We start from the raw sequence: 20,389 nt of genomic DNA on the forward strand, positions 1-20,389 counted from the left end.
GGGAAAATTAGGGACGGCCTGCAGGCGCACTGTGAATCGTATTCGGATCCCGAAAATAAGTAAGGACCCCTCACCCTATTTCCTATCACGGTATTAAAGTTCAAAATGATAAAACGGTATTTCTTGAATTAACGAATGTGTGAAATTGCTTAAGGTGGCTAATGGAGCCCGAGTCTAGTGTGATTGGTGATTTACTGTTATTTGGCCTGTTTACAGCTTTAAATGCAAAATGAGGTTTGATGTGTTCATTTTACAGATTTGTGTGCATATACTACGTTTTTATTAATCATGGGTTAAATGACTGAAAAACTGATACTGTATGTTGTCTGTTTGGCATGAATTACTGTTTTGCTTGTTTGTATGTGAATTGATGATGCTGACTAAGGAAAAGGAAAATGAAAGATTGTGTAGACTGATAATTGTATTATGGGGGTCAGCCTGACTAGATATCCTGGGAGATGGTGGACGGACCGGGTCCGTAGGAAACCCTACCGGGATTGTGGTCTCACATGCCGGACGGGGTATGGAGATCTTATGGTTTTGGCGCCCATACCGGACGGGGTATGGGGACGGCCCGTTTCACCCTCATACCGGACGGGGTATTGAGGTTTATGGTTTTGGCGCCCATACCGGACGGGGTATGGGGACGGCCCGTTTCACCCTCATACCGGACGGGGTATTGAGGTTCATGATTTTGGCGCCCATACCGGACGGGGTATGGGAACGGCCCTAAAAACTGATTATGAATATTAAAGGTTAACGGGTAGCGGAACCCCAATGGACCCCCACGGATACTAGTAGGCTGGTAAATGAGAAAAAGATATGTTGTACAATGATTGAATTACAAGAGGCGTGATAAGTGTTATGTTTTACAGCTTATATTATTTCATGATTATGATAATGTTATTGTTTTTCTTATATTGTTTTCATAAATTCCACCGAGGTAAGTGGATGGTAAAGGTTTTCATGTTAATAAACGAGTTTGTTGTAAATTATGCTCCATTGGTCTTTTTATGTTTTTCTACCCACCTTTACCTCCGTGACGGTGAGATATCGTGATGTTCTTACTGGGCTAGTGTAGCTCACTCCTTATTTAACCATTTCAGATCAGGAAGACATGGTTCCCGAGCCCGTTCCGCAGGAGGACGACGAAGGGGATGCCTAGAGACTCTGTAGTCATACTCATAGTTTTATTTTCGAGTTTCTCTCTTAGTTAGTTTAATCTTTTATATTTTAAGTACGTTTTTGGTTTTTCGTGTAAGGGATGTTAACTGAAATTTTGATCTCGCTTCCGCATTCGATATATTTAAATACTCATTTCATTTTAATATTTCCGGGGCCGTTACAATAATAATTCTAATAATAATAAAATTAGGGTGTTACACGACGTGGAGCGAGGAGAACTATTCAATGATTTTTCGTTTAGGCTGATTGCATGGACAAATCTGGATCGTCCATCGCGATTAATCTAATCCGTCCAAGCACGCCTTAAGAGGAACTGTATATGGGTCGTCCGTGCGCGCGGGATGTAATCTGGATCGTTGGATCACTAAGTACACAGATCATCCGCATGGTCTCCTTCATGGTGACGATATCAACGTGTTTGTCATGCGACGTGCTCTGGTTTGCGATACCTGCTGACTGAACCGTCTCACGTAGCCAAACTTCCCATTTTTGTGATTTTACCACATGTTTTCAAATTTTCTTTCAAAAACAACTCTTTTATTCTTAATTTCACCAATTTTTTTTAAAATTACTTTCAATTTCATCACTAATTCATTTTTTTTCAAAAAATTAATAAAATTTAAATTAAAATAAATATTTTAATTTTTTATATATATTTTGTAAATGAAAAAAATTATCTCGGGGCAAATTATGAGTACAGGTATTACATATATATACATTGTATATATTTTTGCATTTTAATTAATAATTTTTATTTATTTTCTTCATATATTTATTTTTTACCTCATAAAAAAAGTACATGTATGTTTTGATTTCATTTATGTAATATAAGTTTAACTCTTACTTAGTACAAGAAAATACATATTATATTTTACTAATATATATATATATTTGTATGTATAAAAAACATAACATACATAGTAATTAGGGATTATTGTCTCTTGTATAAATCACATAAATGTGAGGTATTTAAATAAATCACTCAACTCAACAAGAAAAATAATAAATTATTATGATTAAACATACAAACAAATCATGAATCAGATACACCAATTTGATTTTTTTAAATAATATATATATATTTATCTATATATCTATATACCATAAGTTGGCTAAAACAACCAAACAAGTCCTACCAAAATCAACAAACAATGCACAGTTATTCTAGTAATATCCAAAACACGTAAAGAAATAGAAGCAGCAGAATCATCCTGAACGACGTCGCTTTCATCTCGAGGATGATCGAAGTTAGAAGGCACAATGGTATCAGGCGCAGATTCATCGTCGTCTCCAGCCTGAGGACTGTACGGAGCCGGCGATTCTTCCGCCGGAGACTTTAAACTCTGCGGTAGGCCTTGGCCGTGAGTCACGTTTATCTTGAAACGCTGTCCGTACTCGCATTGTTCGCCGTCGTAGTAGCCGGAGAAGAAATAGTTCATGCCTTCCTTAACGAGAGGTACTGCCACCGTCACCGGTTGCGGCGAGATTGCAGACGGATCCGCCGCTAACCAGTCGATTGTGTCGTTTCCTAGGGCGTCGTAGTCGTCGCAGAGTTTGTAGGTGGTGAAGTTGTAGGTTTGAACTACAGAGTGGTTGTTGTCTGTGTTGAAGACTGCAGAATATATAACACATGTAAATTACTATACATACTTTTTTCTTTATCTTTTATTTTTATTTTAATTTCATTTTTTATTTTAATTTCATTTTTATCAAAAAATTTAAAAAATATTGATCATATTTTTAACCCGTTATACATATTCTACTTAATAAACCTAATTTCACAATTTCACCTAAAAAAAATATAATAATATATTTACCCAAATTTAACACAACTAAATTATTATAACATCATTCACGCAATAATAAATTAAATCATTAGTTTCATTAAATCAAACATTATAAATGAATTACTAATAATTTATAATACACTCATAAAATAATAAATTATATATTTTATAAACAAAAATCACATATTCTATATTAATTTAAATTAATACTAGTTGTTAATATCGTCATTAAATTAAATATTATAAATTTATAAAATAATAAATTATATATTTTTAATAAAAAATTTTATATTTTACATTATTTCGATTTAGATTTAATTACTTATAAGGTCACCGAATCAAACATTATAAATCAGTCACTATTAATTCATAATACATTCATAAATTAATAAATTTTACGTATTCAATAAAAAATCACATATTCTATATTGGTTCGGTTCGGGCTTGATCAAATTTATCAAACTCATTTTAACTCGATACAAATTATTTATTACAAAAACTAATAATAGAAATCAAAATATTAATAAAATAAAAAAACAAGTGACTCTACATATTAATCGGGCTCTCCCCCATTCGCTTTGATAACTCAGGCCCGATCCCGACCCCGACCCCGACCCCGACCCATCTAATGCCGGGTGACCGGCCCTAAAGAATTAGTCTTTCTACCCGCCCGCCCGCAATATCACTCGGGTCGGGTCGGGTCGAAATTTATTCTGAGAGTTGTAATTTTAAAAATTAAAAAGTTGGGAAGAATATTATGAAATTGGCAGGATTAATGTACTTTACAGTGCAGGGAGAGAATGAGAATTTTGTTTGTGATTTAAAATATATATATTATATATATATATATACTGCCGACAAAACAATGATGTAGTGCCAGCCGGGTATGAAGGGGAAGCAGGTGAAGGTTTGATCGTTTCATGTTACTTCTTCTCGAATTTGAGAAGAAAGCAGCTGCAGGATTATTTACTTTTATCATAACAAACCACATGGAGGAAGGAAGGAATCTTCTTCTTCCGAATATTTGAAAAAGAAAGTATGAAATTCCATTAAAAAAAAATAATATAAAGTTTTTTTTAATATTTTATGAACTAAAATAAAGTATTCCTAAATACCATATTTATAATTTAATTTAACAAACCTTATAACATTTTATTTGGCATATTTATTTTAATCTATTAATACTTGAATCATGTGATTTTTTTTTTTTACAAATTATTGGATTTTTTATTATTTTCTTTCGGAAATATCTAATTTTTTAAATACCACTTAAAAATTTAAAATTATATACAATAAATTATAAACAAAAAAATATTTATCTAAATATTATTAATTAAATTAAATTAAAATATTAATTTTTTTAAATAGATAATATTTCAAAAATTGATAGTCGGTCATGTTATCTTTCTGAATAGAAAACCAAAAAAATAATGTTACCACGTGTCAAGTTACTATAGGTTGACATAAAGATCCATGCACCTGTTTTTAAAAGCTTTTTCTCTCGCATTCAATGTTTCTTCCCCTATCTATTCCCTATTTTTGGCTTAGTTATAAAATAAAATAAAATAAAATAAATTAAATTCTATTAATTCTTTTATAATAAAGTATATATTAAATTTTTTAATTTATTTTATTTGAATATATCACAATTTATTAAAATAAATTTTAATTTAGTGATTATATTCATATTAATATTTATTGTAATTATCTATAAAAAAAATATATAGAGAAATTCTAAATTCACTAATAAATTTTGTTGGTTTATTATTATAATTAGGAAATAATTTAAGATCTTCAATGTACTTTATGTGAGGTTGATATATAAATTTGACCATTTCCTAAAATTGAACCATTGTACCTGAGATTTACACGAACACCCAAAGAGGAAACTAACCTAAATAAATACTAATTGGATTTGGATAAGAGGTTATATAACTAGCTAAAAAGAAATGGAAACTTAAAGAGGAAACTTAGAAGAGATAGAAAATAAAAGAGGAAACTCTTTTGATTTTAGTTTAAATTTAATTAATTTCTCTACGATATTTCAGTATTATGTAATTTAATTTTTTTAACTTTATATAAATTATTATTTTTTAAATAATATTTATCCGAAATTTAAAGTAATGAATTATAAAGATTTATAAAATTATAAATTTATTTATATGTAAAATTCTATAAATTTATATTTTCTGTAATTTAAATTTAAATTTATTGCAAAAATATATAATCTATCCAAACCAGGGAAAACGAAGGTGTAAATTCCCTAATTAATTAAAATTAATTAGCTATTAATTTGGTAAATAAATTCAAACGGAGAGAAAATCAAGGAGTGTTTGCTTACTGAGAAAATCTCCTAAGCTGAAGTGCTTTCCGTCGGCCCATTCCTGGTAATCCACGCCGGGCTTCTCTAGCGAATCGAACCATCCCAGGGAGTCGCCAACGGTGTAGTTTTTATAAGCTTTCACCGGCGAAATTGATCCGCAGAAACAGACGACGATGATAAGAAGAATAAGACGATGATGAAGACGACGACGATGGAGACTGGAGAAGAAGAAGAAGAAGAAGAAGAAGAAGAAGGAAGAGAAGGAGGAGTAGGTTTTCTGTTCCATCAGTGTTGGGATCTGTGATATTTGTGGATTTGATTTTTCTGATCAGTTTGTTTTTCAGTTTTCACTGCAAATGTTATGAGGATTTTATTGGGTGTGGATTTTATACACATGTGGTGCCAAAAGCAACTCTCTCTCTCTCTCTCTCTCTCTCTCTCTCTCTCTCTATATATATATATATATATATATATTTATATATATTATATGTTGGATGTATTTGTACAACCTTGTATAAATTTACTATAATGGAGCTAATATATATGTATATGTATATGTTTGTTCCTTACAAAAATATACAAGATTTATCCAAACTCAATCCAATTTGACTAATAATATATTAATAAATTAAATTTTAAATAAAATATTATAGATATAAATTATTTATTTAAAAAAATATATAATAAATTTATCAAAATTTAATACATTTTTATTTAATATTATATTAATAAAATAAATTAAATATTATAAATTAATTATTAAACTCATAATACATATTCTTATTGTTATGGGTTGTTCTGTCTAGCTTGATTACTAATAATATATTAATAAATTAAATTATTAATTAAATATTATAAATTAATTATTATCAGTTCATAATATATTTATAAAATGATAATTCATATATTTTATATAAAATTCAAATATTTTAATTTTAAATAAAATATAAAAGTTTTAATGAATTATTTGTTGATAGTATTGAGATCTCTCTTTTATTACCTTTTTTTTTTAGTATATGTAATTATTAAAGTAATTTATTAAAGTTTTTTTTTTTAAAGAAAACATATACATATACATATACATATATATATGTGTGTGTGTATGCATTCATGTGGAAAAATAATAGAAAGCAGCTCACATATCTTGTCAAGGTGGACCACATATGGTTTGGTATTATCAAACAAATTAATTTCATGTACACAAATAATGCACAACAAGGACCTTACACATCAATCTTATAGACATACAACTAATTAGATTTGACTTTTTTACAAAATCATTTTTTTTATATCACATAAAAACTTAAATTATTTTTAACCCAATCACTATATTTTTATATCAAAAAATTAGTTTTTACTACTATTTTGTGTAAATTATTTATTTATTACATTGCATTAAAAAATAAAATTACACTTTAATATTTTTCTCTCATTTTTTGTATTGTAAAAATCTGAAATCTTAAAGAAAATGAATTTATAATTTTAATGCAGAAGTGAATAATAGAGTTTGTATTTACATTCATTACACAATAATTTAAAATGTCAAATAAAATTACGAGAATGTTCATTCTAAATGTCAAACAGTAATTAAAAAAATAAATAAATAAACAAGTATCCTATGATAACTTTTAATAGCACTTGAAGGGAGTTCGAGTGGTGAATTACTTACAACCATCTTGCTGATCGGGATAGATTCTAATATTCTTGATATAAAATGGTTAATGAAATGGTGAGCTACACTACTTTAGTAAAATTATCACACTAATTACGAATACGAAAAATTGAATATTGGTAAAAATTAAAAAAATAACTAATGAAACTTTTGCTTTAATTATATACATTTAACATAAAGACGTTTGTTTGATACATACCTTAACGAGTTTTCTAAAAACAACCTATGAAAACTCATATTCATATCACTTTTCATTCTCATACATAAGAGAACAAATGACGATAATTTTCATTTTTTACTTGCTTACTGGTACATTTGGCAGTCCATAGGGATGTCCCCCCTACTAATGAATCCAATATCCAATTTTAACAATTAACCAGTCGTCCCCATACCCCATTCGATAATGGGCGTCAATCATTCCATCGCCTTGATACCCCATTCGGTATGAGGATGTACCACATCTCTCAAACCTTTCCGATATGAGATTTTAAGGCCCCGTCCGACTGAGATGACGTTTACGTTAGGGTTTTTTATGTACCGAACCCGTCCGCCAATTCCTTAGGTACCTAGTAAGTCTTTCATATAAAGATTCTCATCAAGCAAAATAATCAACAAATGCATACCAATATCTCATATTATATTTACAAATTAATTATACTACATTTATGCAGATGATATAACTAATCATAATAGGAGATCGAGTAATCAGATAACCGAATAAACCAGATAACCGATAAGGCCGTCAAAATTATAAATTTAAAACATACACGATACGATAACAAGCAAGTATGACAGTACATAAAAATAAACAGAAAATCAGGATAATTATGAACTAATCGGTTTCGATTCTACTAGTGACTTGTAATTATTTTTAGAGTTTCTTAAATTTTTACAAAACATAAAATTATACATCGTTAAACCTCAATTTACCATAACGGAGTATAGGGTGAGGGATCTTTACTCGGATCGGTGTTTTGAGACATTGTGTTGTCTACTACGTCTCCTAACGGGTATCGAATTTTTTAAATTTTTTATATGAAATTCAAAACACTCGTCACGTACCTAAAAATATCTTTAAAATAAAAAATTTATGTACAAAACTCTTTTCGGCCAATTTTGGGTTCCAGCACAGCGCCGTCGCTGGCTACGCCGTCCACGGCGGCGGTTCACCTTGGCCTGGCCGATTTTGTATGGTTTTGACCGATTTTAAACATATCCTTATAGAAAAATACGTTAAGAAATTTTGGTTGGCCGAAAAATCACAAAACAATGAACCTATCGGTGGCGATAGGGGGCCTCCGGGTGCGGCAGCTCCGCCGGTCCTCCTATATAGAAAAAGATGGTGAACACAATGAGCCGCGCTGGCTCCACTAGGCTTTATCCGTAATTTTCGGCTCACCCGTCGTCACTCTTACTCCGATTTGGCCATAAAGATGCTCGAAATCGAATTCAGAGCGGATATAGAAACATTTTACCTTTTTTTACAGTTGGTGGTGGCTTCAGTGCGGTGACAGCTGGCGATCGGCCTCATTCTTCGACATCTGGTTCTTCTTCTCCAGCGGGGGCTAGCAGCTAAGGTTTGGGTTCTCCTGTGACGTGAGGTATTTATACCCATTCTACATTGATCTTGGTCATTCATTGCGATTGATCTCGTCCGTCTGATTGCACATAAGGAGTGAATGAATCTGAATCGTTCACGCGCACGGGATCAAACCTGGGCCGTCAGATCACTGGGCACGCAGATTGCCTGCGTGGTGCTGAAGTCAGCGTATTTAACACGTGGCGTTGTCTGATTCGTCGAGGTTGCTGACTGGATCATCTATGTGGCCGAATTTTTTTTTTTATACTTTGACCCCGTATTTTTAATTTTTCTTTCAAAAATATCTCCGGACACAAATTTTCACATATTTTTTTAAAAATTATTTTCAATCATATTCATAATTTATTTTTCCTCAAAATTTTAATTAAATAAAAATAAAATAATTTAATAAAAAAAAATTATCCAGAACTGGTTTTTCGGATCCAGTTATTACGTGTATAGTTAGTAACTTTTTTAAAAGTTTTTTTTGAATTTCTAGGATAAAAGAATAAACAAAATAATTTCAGAGGTTAAGAAAAAAAGAAAATACATATAATTTAGAAATTATTAAAAAATACTGGCAAAAATAAAATACAGCTTTTTTTTATGTTTTAAAATATTATTTATTAGATTTTAAATTTAATATATGAACTTAGATGTATAAATTAATTGAACCCAATTAAAAAGTAATATATCATAATTAAAAATAAAGATGACGTAATAATTTAAAATATTACATGCTAATTTAGAATATATATCACAGAATATACAAATTTTTTTGGTAAAGAATCAAATTACGCTTCCATTACAAATATAATTAATTTAATTTGATATGAGCATATTTATTATTTAAATTTCAGATCTGTTTTAAAATTCCTACACGATTTTTTGATAAATTATAAATTTATTGGCTCAAATTATTTAGTTAAAATCGTAATTAAAAATTGATACAATAATAAAAAAAAATATTTTTAAATATATTTTTAATTATTAGTTACTCTCCTTTTTTTATTTAGATTTTTTTTTTTTGTTAATTGAGAAAATGTGGAGGCACATGTCGCCTGTCGGTGTGGGATCTTCGGCAGGTGCGGCGCATTGGCATGTCACCTATTCAATTAGTAATTTAATAATGTTCTTTTAAAATTTTGTATTGAACTCAACCCATATATGTATATGTATATATATATATATATTATAAAATATAAATTCATCAAAGCTTCTAAAAGAATTCATAGTTATGGCAGTACAATAAATTGTAATTATATTTTTATAAATATAATATTAATTATAATAAATATTATATTTACTAAAATGTTAATCTTAAAATTTTTAAATTATTTTATTTACGTTCTTAAAAATTGAAGGATAACGTATAAAGTAAATATACTATACATAGAGCGTTGGGGATTATATGTTATTTTATAAAACTTTAGAGGGATATTTGTTATTCAACATAATTTTATATGTTATTTTGTAAAAAAGTAAAGATAATGTTGATACAATATAAATTACATATAGTTAAATTAGTAAATTTGTCTTTAAATTTTAAAATTTATTACAAAATTGATAATAATTTAATAAATTAATATATTATAACAACTGAATTAATGGACGATCTTAAATGATTACGATACAATATTATATCTTAGAAAATTCAAACAAAATCATCATGTTTCGGATGCGTAATATAGATTTTTTTTTTCATCTTGTCTCGTAGGTTAAAGTACGCGAAGACGGTAGAAATATTTTCGAACGAATTTTCGCGCTTTTTCTAGCTTTCTCTTATAGGCTCGGATTTTTGTATCCAAATGGCAAAACCTACTAAGTCTTTTTTTAAAAAAAATAATTTGATTGATGGTTTATGCTATTATATAGAAAAAAAAATTAAATTTGCAATTTCTCCATCCAAAACCTACTTCCCCTTCTGTGCCTTGGCAGATGATAAATGCATGTTCTTCTGGAATACCAATCAATATCAATTGGTAATCTCCATGGATAGCCAATTATAAAAGCTTAACACATGGTAATAAGATGGATATAGGGGATAAAAAGTGAAAAGCAAAATATGTTGAGGATCAATTCAGTTAGTAAGGATATATAATCCCTATCTCGATCACTTAGCTTCCAGTTAGCCCGGATATATGATCCCTATCTTGATCAGTGGTTCGATTGGTATAGGTAACATTTTTTTATGAGTAAACTGTAAGTAGACCAAATCGAAAGGATGAACTTTGAAAAAAGAAATCATATGCATCAAATTGAATATAGCTCCAAATACTTTTATTAGAGATACGAATAATATTGCACAGCTCGATTATAGACATCAACAGAATAAGCAAAAGCGAAAGATTAACAAATTCAGTTTAGACCTAACATACAAGTAATGAAATTGAAAGGGAAACTGGCTATTTCTCCAACTCACTATTAAAGGGACTCCACCAAATAGCTTGTCACCAACAAACCATATAGAACAAATTCAAAGCGCTTAATGGAACAGCGGATAGGAATCACCATATAATGAAGAAACACGAGGGTTACAATTCTCTCACCGTTCATCAAGATTCAGCAATACCTTCTTCCTCGTCCTCGTACTCAAGCTCATCATCAACCACAGCATCCTGGTACTGCTGATACTCGGAAACAAGGTCGTTCATGTTGCTTTCAGCCTCGGTGAATTCCATCTCGTCCATGCCTTCACCAGTATACCAGTGCAGGAAAGCCTTCCTCCTGAACATAGCAGTGAATTGCTCGCTGACACGCCTAAACATCTCCTGAATAGAAGTTGAGTTACCTATGAAGGTTGATGCCATTGAAAGGCCCTTAGGAGCCATGTCACAAACACTGGACTTAACGTTATTTGGAATCCACTCCACAAAGTAGGAGGAGTTCTTGTTTTGAACATTGATCATTTGTTCATCCACTTCTTTGGTGCTCATCTTGCCCCTAAACATAGCTGAGGCTGTAAGGTAGCGACCATGGCGTGGATCTGCAGCACACATCATATTTTTGGCATCCCACATCTGTTGGGTGAGTTCAGGAACAGTAAGTGCACGGTACTGCTGAGACCCACGAGAGGTGAGAGGCGCAAATCCAACCATAAAGAAATGCAGGCGAGGGAAGGGAATGAGGTTGACTGCAAGTTTCCGAAGATCAGAGTTAAGTTGACCAGGGAACCTCAGGCAGCATGTGACCCCACTCATGGTTGCAGAGATAAGGTGATTCAGATCACCAACTGTCAATAATGGTCACCAAGTGAAGCAAATCAGCAAACAGTCATAAAAAGGAAATTGCAAACTATGTTTGAAGACTCCATGGACTTCTGAGAAATGGAAACAATAACGTATAAACTGACCATTGCAAAAAGGTCAAGCTTAATAACATGAAATTTCTTTGGGACTTACTCAAAACAGAACAATCCAGACAACGAAATAAAATCAAGCACACAATTGGGATTGTAAGCAGAACTGGGATTTTAAATTCCGTAAAATATTGTTTGGCAGAACTGAAACTATGGTATGGAAACAAGTACAATTAAACAAAAATGTGTAACTCAACGTCAAATCTTGCTCACAGCACATAGCTTATGTCCAACCAAAACAGATATTAGAATTTAACCCTGAAAACCAGCAATAATTTAGAGAACCCATTTCCACATGTTTATAGTCATATTATGATTTATATCCCCCAAAAAATATACAGGCAATAGTTAGACATGCAAAGAACAAATAATATCTCCACAAATCTGATTTTGAACTTAAATACAGTCCAAAGTGTACACCAACTAGCATGCATGTGAGTAGTTTAAATTCACAGGAAGTATTAAAAAACTATGATAAAGAACTAGTGTCTCCGTAGAAGTAGATAGAAGACTTACAGCTTGGAGTAGTTAACTTAAGAGTCCTGAAACAAATATCATATAAGGCCTCATTATCAAGCACCATGCACTCATCAGCATTCTCAACAAGTTGGTGAACTGAAAGGGTGGCATTATATGGCTCAACAACTGTGTCGGAAACCTTTGGTGATGGGAAAACAGAGAAAGTGAGCATCATTCTGTCAGGATACTCCTCCCTGATCTTAGATATCAGCAAAGTTCCCATTCCAGAGCCAGTTCCTCCACCAAGTGAATGGCACACTTGAAATCCTACGGAACAAAGAAGTATAATAATCAATCTAAAGATAACTGGCAAAAATAGCTATCATTACTGCCAAAAGGGCATTTCTATTCTTTGGCCTAAGTTGATTTCAGAAAGAGATGTATGGAGAAAAGAAAGCACAAACAACATTTGGTATCCATAATAACTCAACCACATATACACCCATGATTCCATGAACAAAACATCTGATTCAAAAAATTCATGATCCCCTAAGTTCCAGTGAATGGTAACAGTATAATGTTCAAACAACGCTTTGATTAGTCAATTTTTTTCAATCACAATAAAATGATGAGAATTAAAGAAAAAAAAAAAGAAGAAAGGAATTGGGATTTGCATACCTTGAAGACAGTCACAGTTCTCAGCCTCCTTTCGCACAACATCAAGAACTGCATCGATGAGTTCTGCTCCCTCAGTATAATGCCCCTTGGCCCAGTTATTACCAGCACCAGATTGGCCAAAAACGAAGTTGTCAGGCCTGAAGATTTGGCCATAAGGGCCTGTCCTCACACTGTCCATAGTCCCAGGCTCGAGATCCATAAGCACAGCACGAGGCACAAACCGTCCACAAGAAGCCTCGTTATAATACACATTCACTCGCTCCAATTGCAGATCGGAGTTCCCAGTGTATCTTCCCGTAGGGTCAATTCCATGCTCATCGCAAACTACTTCCCAGAACTTAGATCCGATCTGGTTCCCACATTGTCCACCTTGAACGTGAAGGATTTCCCTCATTTTCGTTTATCTGGAAGTGAAACACAGTGATCATAACCCAAATCAAAGGGATAAACAAAGAATTGGATGATAAATATAGTAGTCAAGTAGATTTAGGCATAAAAAACCTCACAAAAACTACAATCGCAAAGCAAGAAGAACATCAACCACGAAACTTCTATAGGCAATTGATTGATTTTCCTATCGTTTCTCTTAAACCAAACAGAGTAGACTCAGATCTGATAATCAAACTTACCGATAACGTAAGAAATCCGAAGATCGGAGGTGAAACTTTAGAGATCAGCAACTCTGCCGGCGATCGAGCACGTGAATTGCTCGATTGGCGGATAGAATGACTGAGAGAGTAAGTGAGTGAGTGAGTGGGTGAAGAGTCTCCGCTTTAAGGACGGGGTTTATATAACGGTTAGAGAGAGAGAGAGAGAGAGAGAGAGAGAGAGAGAGGGGTTTTTGAGATCGAACGGCTGGAACAATTTCCCTCCGTTTTCAGTTAACGGCGTTTGATGGTGGAGGTTTGAACGGTGCTAACGGCGTTTTTGTTGTTTGGATATTTTAGCTTTCGAAATATCGGACCTAAAATGCCATATTTCTTCCAAGCCAAAAGAAGTCATATAAAAAAATCGCAAAGTGTTCTGTTAAAAATTTTGGTTTTTTTAATATTTATTTAAAAATTTTATATTACAAAAAAGTTTATTATATATATTTTTTAAAAAAATAATCAATGCATTATCACTTAAGAAATCAATACACCAACACGGAGATCACATGAAACTCGTACAATGTCGTGAGCTACCACATTACACTGTCTTCGAACCCAATTTATAATTCATTGATACGACTGACTAAAATCGATTTGCAATCGTTAATAACGAATTGAAACTCAGAGTAGTCTTTCTCGTTCACCGTCAAAGCCACTCTTCACCAACTGTACATCTACTTTCATAATGTCCGGTCTGAAAAGATGAGAGAGTATGTATTGCAATGCATTGCAGCAGCCTAACAACTTTGTTAGGTAGGGGGACTGACACCCATTTAATCTGTTGGAAAAAAGCGTCAGCACTCTACCTGTAGAATTTTGAACAAATGCACTAAATCCCTCCTCAGACCCTAGTCAAATATTGTATTGTTCATGTTGCATTTCTAGACACCAGGTAGTGGTGCAGTCCATGCAGAGTTTGACGAAATGTTATACCCTTGCACGCTTGCTCTATCACGAATTTTCTGAGGGTGTCTCCATTTATCAAAAGACCGCCTCATAATGTAAATAGTCGTCTCATTTGCAAACACTTTTATACAAGTACTTATTTTAAAAAAATTATAGATATAATCATAATTATACTAAAATTTTAAGAATTTTTATATAATTTAATATATTTTAGTAATAAATACGAATAATAGGTCTTTACTTTTTTAATTATTTAAGAATAATTAATTTGAAATTATGATATTATTTTTAATTTTAAAAAAAATCCAGAAGTTTTGGAAAAACAAAAAAATATATATATATATACAATAGTCAATGCTACATTTTCAATTTAGCATTTGTATCTTCCTTGTAAGGTTTGGATTGCATTGATGAGTAGTTTTTTTTTTTAATGGTTTAGTATTTAGATTAATATTTTTGTTTTAAAAATTAATTAATTGTTAATATTCCTTAATTATGGGATCCTATGTATTTTTTTTTTAAATAATCTTTCTATGGCATGTTAGTTCTTGTAGGTATACCCAATATCAACATACTTAATTATCTTCTAATTTATATAATAATTTAATGTGTTAAATATATAGGAATTAAAAATAAATTAAATCTGAAACTAAAACATACTCATATCAAGTCAAAGTAATTGACTCTAAAAATGAACGCAAGTCTGAATTCATAACGAAAAAAATTTGTGCATAAATCTTCCAAATCAATATGTAATCTTTTAGAATTCTTACGTTCTCTCTGTTTCTGGTGATGGATAACATAATAGAAAAAAAAAATTATACAAGTGATTTGAGAATCATAACAGTCTATTTATATAATTAAGTTTTCGTTATTTCTAATTTTATCCATTATAAAATAACAAAATTATGTTTATGATTTTCGCACATAAAATAAAACTCACACTTTAATTTAATACATTAAGGTTCAAAATAATTTTAAGTGTAGCATATCACTTTAAATTAGTCCGATTAAATTTGATAACTTTTTATGCACAATAACCCACGTATAAGCCCATATGATTTATTAACACATAACATAATTCAATTATATTGTACAATTAATTAACAGTAATATTTAAAATTATAACAAATAATTAAATTAAAATTCAAAATTCAAAAAATATAAATCCGATCAAATTAAATTCTATTGTCTTAATCAAAATTTTTATTTTCTGTTTTATAATTACAAAAACAGATCTTACAAACAAAATTGTGAAGTGAAAGATGGGGCCATGTGAAATTGTGAGACATAGCATGTGAATTTGAGCACAAAGAGTTGGAGTATTATTGGTAAGGGACCACCTTGATAGCTCCCTCTACTTGTTTGCAAGACATGAAAATCAAAATCTTCCTTTTTTTTTATAACATTTATTTGTTTGATTTAATTCAACATCATTACAAGTTTGTATGATTATCAATGTTATATATCATATAATTAATTAAATATATAAATTAATGTTTTAAAAAACAAGATGAATTTCATTTTGATCCCTTATATTTTATATTTTTTTTCCATAATTTGCTATAATTTAGTTCAAATATTAATTAAACTTATTATCTTATAATATCAGAAGAGTTAAAATTCAAAGTAATTTATTAAAAAATAAAAATAAAAACAATTTACTTTTAAAATATATTAATATATTAAATACGCCGTATGGGTAGGTAGCTAGCTTCCAAACTACATCATTATGATAAGGCTCAAATTTATATTCACTCTCAAACATTAACATGTATGAATGAACATAAAGATACAAGATGTTAAAGAATATTAATTCCCTAAAGTAAATTTTGTTTGGTATAATAATTTAAGAATATATATTCTTATATAGTTTTAATCCATTTAGAATTAGAACTTTGATAGGCTGTATGAAAATTGTTTATATTTGAGTGAAATTATAACTTGATGTATTATCTTAAATGTTAATTTACAAATTAATTTTGTTATATTTTTAAATTTATTTATAACTTAATCTCGTACAAAAATAGGTTTTGAAATATTTTCTCAAATTATATTCAGAACAAACTCAATTTTCGTACGAAATTTATCTCTAAATCCAAATATATTTTAACAAACAACATGAGTTATCTACATAAAATAATAAAAATTGAGTTTATAAAAAATCCTAAATGAAATTGAACCTATAAACTCCAAATTCAATCTATTTTAAAAATACGTTATTCTGATTTCACGTTAAATTTTATATATCCGATTTTTTGTTATCTTAATATTTTACGTGATTTTTTAAGTAATTCAAACATAAATTTGCAAAAAAAAAAAAGTACATCATTTATAAAATTGTTTTGAAATATGATCTTATATATATATATATAATTATATTATTTTGGGTAAGTTGGAAATTTGGTGGTGGAATTATTTGTATTTAGATGAATGATTGTTATCACTCACCATTGAAAGGTCCTTTTTACTTTACACTACATTGCTTGTCAATAATTGAATTGAAATGATGTAACAACATCAAGAAATTTATTAATGAAGAAATTTTGCTTAGAATATGAGCAAAATATGTGACACTATATCTATCTTGATGACTTTGGATGGCTTATTTATTATTACTTATTAGATGAAAGGAGTTGGTATGGACAAAAGTTGATATTTATTAGAATTTAATTAATAATAAATTTTTATTATAATTTAATTCATAATTTTTTTAAAAGTTCGAAACAATTAATTTTTTTTTTATAAAAAATTTCATAATAGAAAAAATTAAAATTATTATATTATGTTTGAATGTTTTAAAAAGTAATTCAAATAATAACATTAATTAATTAAATTAATAATTATAATAGATTAATTTTTTTAATTTATTAATTTAATTGAATAATTAAAATTATTTTTTGAGTTATTTTTTTATCACATTTAAACATAAATAGATTATTTTAATTTTTTGTATTAAAAATAAAATGAAATTGGATGTCTTAACCTAATATAAACCAAATATAAAGTATCAAGGATCAAATTATAATAAAAAAAATTAAAATTATATTGCAATAAGTGCAAAATTTTAGAAAATAATTTGGTAATTTGTCCGTAGATTTATTATTAAAATTTGTGAATTTATTCAAAAAATAATATAGGTGTGAATTTTAAGATGTTTTTAATAAAAAAAAACTGAATTTATTATAAATATAACTTACATGTAAATTTTTAAACAAAATATGTAAAAATTACAAGTTTATTATGTAATGCTTATTCCCGAAATTTGGCCTGATATTAATTTTTAACATTTTAAATATAAAAAAAATTTATTTTTAAATTAATTTACTTTAATTTTTGTAATTTATAAAAAAATAGGTTAAAGATAAAATTAAAAATAATTTAAAAAAAAATAAGTAAAAATTTGGGTTCGCTGGGTGTTTTTGAAAAAAAATAAAAAATTGAGGGTCAGAATGCAACTAAGAAAAATTTTGTCACATAGGACCGTTTCGTTAGTAACTCCGACGAACCGGAGCATGCCGCATGGCAAGGCACGCTGACGTCGGTGTTATGTAGGATGCCACGCGGGTGATCCGCGTATCTCGTGATCAAACAACCTAGGATCGATCTCGCATGCGTGGACGACCCAGATTTTCTCTCCATTTAAATGCGATCGGACGGTCGAGATTAAATCGTAATGAACGGTTCAAATTCATTTATTCATTAAACGCAATCGGACGGTCAAAATCAAATCGCTATGAACGACCTAAATTCGCTTCCTCCTCAGATGCGATCGAAAGGTTGAGATCTGTAACACCCTTTTTTTTTTTTCTTAACGGTATACGATAAAGCACTCATACAACACAATACCGAAATCCATATTATTCCAACCATGCACAAGAGAAACTTGTCCACCTTCCTTGTTCCAAATCAATTGTACATACATCTCTACCTCTACAACACATAGTAATACAATATCAAACATTCCTAGATATTCAATATCCAGACTAAACCATCCTTTCAAACTACTTTAAATCACAAACAAAACTTGTGCCCTATGGCACTACCGACGGGGCTCCGTTACCAGCCGCTCGGATCCCAATTCCGTTCTTACTCCACCTGTGAATGATGAGAAGTGAGTTCACATAACTCAATACGATAAAAATCAAGTTGTAAGTGCAATATGCAGTGACAAGAATTCCCAGAAATGTCTATATGCATTTATCCTACCCAACCCCAAACAACTCATAACCCCCTCCCTACACTAATCATCAAGGTCCTATTCCAAGGAAATAGCACGACCAAACAACCACACCCACCCAACAATCATCCATTAACTCCCGTCACCAACATCGGAGACTCATACACTCTTCCCCCATCTCCCGACCTCACGATGCTACACACACACACACACAACCACCTTCATTCCACGTCACCAATATCGGCGACTCATACCCATATCTCCACCTCTCGACCTAATAGGCCACGCACACACACAAACACCATTATTCCGCGTCACCAACATCGGCGACTCATACTCACTCCTCCACCTCTCGACCTAAAGAGGCCACACACACACACGAATACCATCATCTCGCGTCACCAACATCGGCGACTTATACTCACTCCTCCAACTCTCGACCTAAAGAGGCCACACACACACACAAAAATACCATCATCTCGCTTCACCAACATCGGCGACTTATACTCACTCCTCCAACTCTCGACCTCGTTGGGCCATGCACACACACAAACATTTCCACCTCCCGTCACCACCATCCGTGACTCATACACCCTCCTACCCCTCTCGACCTTGCTAGGCCACACCCACACACATATCCCCTCGGCGACTCAACCCGCCCCCACCAACGGCCTCCAAATCTCCCATCCCAACCGCATGCTCCCATCTCCCCTTATACCATGCTAGTCCCAAGCGCTCTAACTTGCTAACTCCTACTGACCACATTACTCCTCTTCTCTCATCCAATCCCCCTCAAATCCTGTTTCCTAGTCCCCTCTGCCGTACCTTCCAGCCCCCTTCCCTCTCCTACTGCCCCCTACCCGCTACCTCCCCCATCCTCCTGCCTCCTCCCGTTTCCTATACACTTTTGCCTACCTAGGGCGATTAACCTCTCAGCTTGCACCGTTTCACGCCACACACACGCCCTCACCACCGTGCATTTCTGGGAAACACATCGCCGCCTATTAGCGGCTCCCTCCACATCCCCACCCACGCACACACCACGCACACACCTCTTCTGTCCTCTCGAGTTTTTATCCCACCCGCGCCCCCTAGATTGTCCTCTCACATCCTCCTCACTCTGTTCTACCCGCACCACCCCCATCCTTCCCCATGGTTCCCCACACGCCTCCAACACCGCCACACCTTCAATTCCTCCCCCGGTCACCTCCGTGAGCGCGCGGGACAACCCCACGCGTACGGCCTACCTTCACTGCTCCACCCCGTCGCGCCATTGCCGACGCCGCAACCTGCAACAAAATTCTCTACACACACACACCACACCAAACAGCTCAAATTTTCACCGTACCTCCCGTTTCCATCTTCCTTCTTCCTACCGGTCGCGTCGTCCGTCCACGGCCTCCTTCCCTCTCCCTTCTCGCTCCCCTCCGCCCCGACTCTCTCCTCTCTCCTTCTGGAACTTTCCTCTTCTTCTTCGTCTCCGCTGCCCTCCTTCCCTCCTTTTCTCTTTTTTCTCTTTTTCCTTTTCTTTCTTTTTTTCTTTTCTCTTTTTCTTCTCCCTTTCCCGACCTCCCTTTATACTCTGCCAACCTACCCCAAAACGACGTCGTTT

The 20,389-nt window shown here is 32.1% G+C and overlaps 2 protein-coding genes across 2 annotated transcripts; both read right to left on the reverse strand.

Annotated features, from left to right (window-relative positions):
* Positions 1–2,172: 2,172 nt before the first annotated feature.
* Positions 2,173–5,674, reverse strand: ENODL18 (early nodulin-like protein 18). The gene is made up of 2 exons (XM_022055812.2): positions 5,314–5,674; positions 2,173–2,797 (listed from the first exon to the last, which is right to left on the reverse strand). The coding sequence occupies exons 1-2, from the start codon at positions 5,579–5,581 to the stop codon at positions 2,298–2,300; spliced, it is 768 nt and encodes a 255-aa protein (XP_021911504.1). The 5' UTR covers positions 5,582–5,674; the 3' UTR covers positions 2,173–2,297.
* A 5,121-nt stretch (positions 5,675–10,795) lies between these two features.
* TUB6 (beta-6 tubulin) lies at positions 10,796–13,811 on the reverse strand. The gene is made up of 4 exons (XM_088219180.1): positions 13,671–13,811; positions 13,042–13,445; positions 12,421–12,690; positions 10,796–11,778 (listed from the first exon to the last, which is right to left on the reverse strand). Exons 2-4 carry the CDS (start codon positions 13,433–13,435, stop codon positions 11,102–11,104), a joined length of 1,341 nt encoding a protein of 446 aa, XP_088075306.1. The 5' UTR covers positions 13,436–13,445; positions 13,671–13,811; the 3' UTR covers positions 10,796–11,101.
* Between the last annotated feature and the right edge of the window lie 6,578 nt (positions 13,812–20,389).

Source organism: Carica papaya, chromosome 5, assembly GCF_054855325.1.
Source record: "Carica papaya isolate Zhongbai chromosome 5, ASM5485532v1, whole genome shotgun sequence".
In the NCBI taxonomy this organism is placed as follows: domain Eukaryota; kingdom Viridiplantae; phylum Streptophyta; class Magnoliopsida; order Brassicales; family Caricaceae; genus Carica; species Carica papaya.